General features: G+C 44.1%; 1 protein-coding gene across 1 annotated transcript in view; it reads right to left on the bottom strand.

The window, feature by feature from the left end:
* hmcn1 (hemicentin 1) overlaps positions 1–7,749 on the bottom strand; it is a gene marked incomplete at its 5' end in the record, with an annotated part of 337,372 nt that overhangs the window by 247,084 nt on the left and 82,539 nt on the right. The window contains one exon of the mRNA XM_084311219.1: positions 5,944–6,014. Coding sequence (XP_084167345.1) covers positions 5,944–6,014 — 71 coding nt within the window. The remainder of the gene's footprint in view (positions 1–5,943; positions 6,015–7,749) is intronic.

Genomic DNA, 7,749 nt, shown 5'->3' with positions numbered 1-7,749 from the left:
ACAGACAGAGGGAAAGACAGATAGAGACAGAGCAAGACAGACACACACAGAGAGAAAGGGAGAGATAACGAATGAGAGAGAGGGAGCGAGAGACATAGATGGAGACAGAGCAAGAGACAGACGCACAGAGACAAAAAGGGAGAGAGAGAGAGAGAGAGAGAGAGAGAGAGAGAGAGAGAGAGATAGAGAGAGAGAGAGAGAGAGAGAGAGAGAGAGAGAGAGAGAGAGAGAGAGAGAGAGAGGAACATCTGGAATGGGGTGATCTGTGTTTCCAGACCAGGGGGGATGGAATGTGAAGAACAGAGAGAGAGAGAGAGAGAGAGAGAGAGGAGAGAGAGAGAGAGAGAGAGAGAGAGAGAGGACATTGTTTTTTTCCCCCCCCCCCCCAGTCCCCATCCCCCCCCCCCTCCCCCAACCGACCCCCCCCCCACACACACACTATCACCCTAATAACACCCATCACTCCCTGTCCACGTATCTTACCCCCTGCGGAGTAAGAAATATGGAGCAGTGCCACATAGCTTCCCCGGTTTGTCCCTACGTACACAATGAAAGTAATGGGAGTTCTGTGTCAGTTTCACACGTTTCAGCTGCTCTCTGATCCGTAGGGACCGGCCGGTAACAAAGGAGTCTCTTTGTCTCTGTACCGAATGCCGGGCGACTCGTGTGGAAACGCCGGGGTGAGGTGAGAAGACGGGTCTTTTGGAATTGTTCCTAAAAAAATATCCTATCTTGGAATTCTACTGTTCCGTGGCCTCGGCCAATAGCCGTTGTGACAACATGGTCATAAGGATGTCAAGTTCTCAAGACTTCTAATCACGCCGGTGTGATCGTACGCCTGAAAGGGTTAAATGTACCATTTAAATGGCCCTGCAGGATTCAGGGGTTCACCTGACACGTGTGCACACCGAAATATGAAACTGAAACGCCCTGATGAAGGCCTACATACAGTAGCCACAAAACACGTAGGTTGTCGGCTATTTCTATATTTTACGGAACGGAATAAAAGCTTTTTAATAAGTGAATCTGATCCACTCAAATGCCTTGGGCCATATTTCTTTGAAGACTCCGATCCCTGCCACCATTGATCTATCTCAGCCCCGCCCTCTTTTCCTTGATCCTCCAATCACAACTCTTGTTGCTTCCCATGGACAAACACAGTTTGTGATTAGAGGATCAAGAAAAGAGGGCGGCGCTTGAGATAGGTCAATTGTCCTATTGTATGAGCTTTGCCTGACATCCGATACCAGCCTCAGTATCATAGCATCCTAGGTGAGGATGATAGTGAATATAACAAATATCACATACATTGTGTGTTGCAGGGCAAATGGGGCATGGTGTTGAGTCTCCTTTAGATCCTATCTGTGCTCATTCTTGAACTTAAAACATGGTGAAATTGGTCAGATTAACCGACATAGCCTGAGAAAGGTAGTTGTAAAAACAAAATTATTATTATAAATATTAAATATAAATTATAATAAAGATAATAGTAGGAGGTTAAAGTCTGCTTATTTTCTTTATTTAGCCCCAAGCAAGGGGTGGAGTGGGGTGAGAGGAGGTTACACTGGCTGAGAGACAGAGGAGAGGAGTGGAGGAGAGGACACACTGGCTGAGAGACAAAGGAGAGGAGTGAGGGAGAGAGAGTGAGATAGAGAGAGAGAGAGAGAGAGAGAGAGAGAGAGAGAGAGAGAGAGAGAGAGAGAGAGAGAGAGAGAGACAGAGAGAGAGACAGAGGAGAGACGGAGGAGAGACAGAGGAGAGGATACACTGGCCGAGAGACAGAGGAGAGACAGAGAGAGACGGAGGGGAGACGGAGGAGAGACAGAGGAGAGGATACACTGGCCGAGAGACAGAGAGAGACGGAGGGGAGACGGAGGAGAGACAGAGGAGAGACAGAGGAGAGACAGAGGAGAGACGGAGGAGAGACAGAGGAGAGACGGAGGAGAGACAGAGGAGAGACAGAGGAGAGACAGAGGAGAGACAGAGGAGAGGATACACTGGCCGAGAGACAGAGGAGAGACAGAGGAGAGACGGAGGAGAGACAGAGGAGAGACAGAGGAGAGACAGAGGAGAGACAGAGGAGAGACAGAGGAGAGACAGAGGAGAGACAGAGGAGAGACGGAGGAGAGACAGAGGAGAGGATACACTGGCCGAGAGACAGAGGAGAGACAGAGGAGAGACAGAGGAGAGACAGAGGAGAGACAGAGGAGAGGATACCCTGGCCGAGAGACAGAGGAGAGACAGAGAGAGACAGAGGAGAGGATACACTGGCTGAGAGACAGAGGAGAGGAGTGATGGAGAGGAAATGGGATCCCGGAGAGGGGTAACATGTTACATGCAACAACCCGCTCACATGCCAAAAACACGGCAGATCATGCCAAGGATGCACTAGCACTGGCCAAAGTCCTTTCATCATAGGATACTTTCTTAATGCTTCTGCTTTGCAAAACCTCTGTGTTCTCTCTTTCTCTATCTCCCTCCTTCTCTCCCTGTCTCTCTTTTTCCCTTCCTCTTTCTCTCCCTCTCTCTATCTCTCCCTCCTTCCCTCCCTCACCCTCTCTCTGTCTGTCACTCTCAACCCCCCCTCTCTATCTGTCTTTCTCTGTCTCTCCTTATCTTTCCCTCTTGGGTTGTGTCTCTTTCTTTATCGGTAAAGTACACAACATCTGGCCCATGAATTATGTGCTCTCTACGGATACTGTTGGCTGAATAATAAAACCAATACTTTGCATAAACGTAGATGATAAAAAAAAATGGAATGTACACATTCACATTGAATTTAAGTTGAATTTAGTGAGGTTTTCTTTTTCAGGATCTGTCTTTTTCACAGTTAAATTCAAATCGATTCAACGTTGTTTTATTGGTGCTATACAGTATAGCCTACAGCCTCTGTTAGAAGGTGATATACTGTAGAGTAAGAACATGATACTATAGTACCATCGTAGTGCCAAATGGTTCCAAATGGTTCTCTCTCCCCCCCCCCCATCTATCACTATGACACAAGTACATTATTGTTCTTCAGCCTGTGGCATAGATGGCACAGGAGCATTCCAGATTCCGTCTTTCTGCTTTGCCTAAGTAGTTTACAAGAACATAACAATTCCCCTGCAATTTCCTCCTTCTCACAGTGATTACACAAAGATTCCAACTTGGCGTAACTCCGGCTGGCTGTGTGTTTTTGTTTACTGACCTGTTTGTAGCAGTGGTGGAAAATCAGTAAAGAAAATAAACAGAGGTTGCTGGAGGCCTGAGTGTCCACGTGAGCCAAAGTGCTGTGACTTTGAACGGAAAAGGCTATAAGTTCTACTGTTTGTGACCTCTGAGTTCTACTGCTTGTGACCTCTTACTGTAGTTCTACTGTTTGTGACCTCTTAGTTCTACTGCTTGTGACCTCTTACTGTAGTTCTACTGTTTGTGACCTCTTAGTTCTACTGCTTGTGACCTCTGAGTTCTACTGCTTGTGACCTCTGAGTTCTACTGTTTGTGACCTCTTAGTTCTACTGCTTGTGACCTCTTACTGTAGTTCTACTGTTTGTGACCTCTTAGTTCTACTGCTTGTGACCTCTGAGTTCTACTGCTTGTGACCTCTTACTGTAGTTCTACTGTTTGTGACCTCTTAGTTCTACAGCTTGTGACCTCTTAGTTCTACTGTTTGTGACCTCTTAGTTATCCTGTTTGTGACCTCTTAGTTCTACTGTTTGTGACCTCTTAGTTATACTGTTTGTGACATCTTAGTTCTACTGTTTGTGACCTCTTAGTTATCCTGTTTGTGACCTCTTAGTTCTACTGCTTGTGACCTCTTAGTTATCCTGTTTGTGACCTCTTAGTTCTACTGCTTGTGACCTCTTAGTTATACTGCTTGTTATACTGGGGCGGCAGTGGCTTGGGAGGTGACCTCTTAATGCTTGTGACCTCTTGGTTCTACTGCTTGTGACCTCTTAATAATGGAGGAGTGGGATTCAGTTCTACTGCTTGGGATCTCTTAGTTCTACTGCTTGTGACCTCTTGGTTCTACTGCTTGTGACATCTTGGTTCTACTGCTTGTGACCTCGTGGTTCTACTGCTTGTGACCTCGTGGTTCTACTGCTTGTGACCTCGTGGTTCTACTGCTTGTGACCTCTTAATAATGGAGGAGTGGGATTAAGTTATACTGCTTGTGACCTCTTGGTTCTGCTGCTTGTGACCTTAACTCAATCAGCGCCAGACCCGAGGTAAGTCAGGTTAACTCGCCAACCGTTCAGCGCCAGACCCGAGTATAGTCGGGTTTTCATCGTTATTCTCTTTATTCAATATTTTTATTCATTTCTCTCACACGGACCTCAGGGTTACCATAGGGAACCACTCTGAGTTCGCTAGAGTGCAATACCGGCCGCATTCTGATAGGTGGCAGTATTGCCCACCCTTCGAAACCGATGCATGTGTTGTGGTGATTATGTTGGCGACACGATGGACACCAATACTGGAAATCGCGATCAGACAATTGGAATATTCTTTTTGGGGTACCTTCTAGTGAAGGTAAGGACTATATGACATCAATCCTGCTTTGATCCAACCATGATTTCACATCGATCGCAACGACCATGTGTAACGTACTCCAGAACGTATGCCGTTGGTGACGATCAACGCATCAAAATACATTTGATTTGGAAATAGTAGCGTGTCCAGGTGAGCAACGCCAACGCTTTTAGTCAAATTCACGTATTCCTCCATAGCGCTGTTTTATGGAATTAGCCAGGATCACTCTGAAACTATACTTATATTCACCACGGTATAACATGCGAACGTATACATGAAAACATTTATTCTTTTTCACATATTGAATGATGGATAGTTGATGTCAAATGAGCCATAGTATTGTATCCATAGCTATAATATAGAATATAGATATAGCCCTGCAAACACCACCACGCATTCCTATCTCGGTGGCGTAGTAGGAACAAAGATGCTCTAGGCCTGCGGCGCTGAATGAGTTAATAATGGAGGGGTGGGATTTGTACATTTCCAATCAACAATCATCCAATCAGAATAAATCTTCCTTTCAAAGCTTTGGTCATTAGTTCTTGTAACCATATGAATCTGATTTATTCATAGTAGCCGTTGCAGAAGTCTATCTCGCATTAGTGAAGCAGGAATTTCCCCCAACAAATCCTCTTAACAACGGCAGAGGTGCAGCAAGCATGTAAAAAGTGAGTCTGAAAAGCTTAGATCTGTATACAACAAGACGTATATCATTTGATGTATAGATCTGTATACAACAAGACGTATATAATTTGATGTATAGATCTGTATACAGCAAGACGTGTATCATTTGATGTGTAGATCTGTATACAGCAAGACGTGTATCATTTGATGTATAAATCTGTATACAGCAAGACGTGTATCATTTGATGTATAGATCTGTATACAGCAAGACGTGTATCATTTGATGTATAGATCTGTATACAGCAAGACATGTATCATTTGATGTATAGATCTGTATACAGCAAGACATATGTCATTTGATGTATAGATCTGTATACAGCAAGATGTGTATAATTTGATGTATAGAATAGATCTGTATACAGCAAGACGTATATGTCTCACTACTGACCTCATCATATCAAGGGCTGGTTGTTTTAATTGTCATGTTTTTTGAGTTTGACATATTTTGGGGGTCAGGCAAAAGGACACATTATCATGTTTATAATCTTTGGTATAGACACATTTCTTTTATATTTGAAGTCTACAGCATTCCTCCAATCATTAATCAAGTTAAATAGCCTGTAAAGTGTAAATACAAAAACAATTTTATGAAGCCGTTTGAAAATGGCTTCCCCTGTACGGGTACAGTTCACCTTTACATTGATATAGTGTTTTTGATACATGCTGTAACAGAGGAAGACATCCACCAGCCTCTGTCAAGTTTGACTGTAAAGTATCTGAATCTTAATGAGCTGAACCCACCTGGACGTAAAGCTCTCTCAGCTCATACTGGAACTTCTTTGGGTCCGTTGTAATGGTAACAGGTCCAATCTCTGAAAAAACAGAAACAAAGAACATTGTTTTTTATGATTAATACGGCTTTGGGCTAAAGTGTCCCTCAATGGAGAGAATAATTGAAATAGTTTCATTGTTTGAATTCCTCTCTATCGGGACAAATATTAGTGTTGGAGAAGGAGTGCAGGATGTCCAGGTTTAAAGGTCAGAGTCTGAGCCAGAGTGGCAAGAAGCTTCCTGTAAACAGAGAGAGAGAGAGAGAGAGAGAGAGAGAGAGAGAGAGAGAGAGAGAGAGAGAGAGAGAGATAGAGAGAGAGAGAGAGAGAGCGAGAGAGAGAGAGAGAGAGAGAGAGAGAGAGAGAGATGCTGTGACTTTGAAAGGAAAAGGCTATAAGTTCTACTGCTTGTGACCTCTTAGTTCTACTGTTTGTGACCTCTGAGTTCTACTGCTTGTGACCTCTTAGTTCTACTGTTTGTGACCTCTTAGTTCTACTGTTTGTGACCTCTTAGTTCTACTGTTTGTGACCTCTTAGTTATACTGTTTGTGACCTCTTAGTTCTACTGCTTGTGACCTCTTAGTTCTACTGTTTGTGACCTCTGAGTTCTACTGTTTGTGACCTCTTAGTTCTACTGCTTGTGACCTCTTAGTTCTACTGTTTGTGACCTCTGAGTTCTACTGCTTGTGACATCTTAGTTCTACTGCTTGTGACCTCTTAGTTATACTGCTTGTTATACTGGGGCGGCAGTGGCTTGGGAGGTGACCTCTTAATGCTTGTGACCTCTTAATAATGGAGGAGTGGGATTCAGTTCTACTGCTTGGGATCTCTTAGTTCTACTGCTTGTGACCTCTTGGTTCTACTGCTTGTGACATCTTGGTTCTACTGCTTGTGACCTCTTGGTTCTACTGCTTGTGACCTCTTGGTTCTACTGCTTGTGACCTCTTGGTTCTACTGCTTGTGACCTCTTGGTTCTACTGCTTGTGACCTCTTAATAATGGAGAGGTGGAATTAAATTAGAGAGAGAGAGAGAGAGAGAGAGAGAGAGAGAGAGAGAGAGAGAGAGAGAGAGAGAGAGAGAGAGAGATAGAGAGAAAAAGAGTTCTGGAAAGAGTTCCAATCATCATTAATGTAGTCCATGGTATTGGCCATCGTCGTGACAACGTGAGCCCCTACAGCACATGATTTGCCAGAGAGGTTAAGGTGATGGATTAGAAATCCATTGGGATTACCCTGCGCAGGTTCCAATACTGCCGACAAAGAAATTTTCAGCAGCTACTGAAGCCCAAGCACTGAAGGGTGAAATATATTGTAGATGCTAGTGAAAACGGTCTGTGGCTCAGTACTGGAATATCCGTGAAGGTCAATTTAGGAAAGGCATTCCATAAAATCTACTAATTCAACTCTTCAAGAATGTTTGTCAATATATACCCACAAATATATTGTAAAACTAAATTATTATAAATATTTTATGATATACTGTAACGTTGCTTACTTTTGCACCACGTTATTCACGACTCTCGAGACAGATGTATTTCTCAGTTCAGGTCTTTATTCCAACTCTCAGTTACAGGCTGCAGTTCCATTGCCTTATTGCTACACATTCCCATCCCTCAAGAGGCCGCACCCCAGGTGCTCCACCCTCTTATAGCCTCCCCAGGTCAGCCCGCGCACTCTCGACGCTGTCAACCCGCGGCTGGCGCGACCAATAGCGTTCGTGCTCGACTGACCAACCACCCAAATCCCAGGGTCGCTACAATACTATGATACATATTAT

Source organism: Notolepis coatsorum (genome assembly GCF_963971535.1).
Source record: "Notolepis coatsorum genome assembly, chromosome: 3".
In the NCBI taxonomy this organism is placed as follows: domain Eukaryota; kingdom Metazoa; phylum Chordata; class Actinopteri; order Aulopiformes; family Paralepididae; genus Notolepis; species Notolepis coatsorum.
The sequence above is the reverse complement of the archived record's forward strand: the minus strand, read 5'-3'. Positions and strand labels throughout refer to the sequence as shown.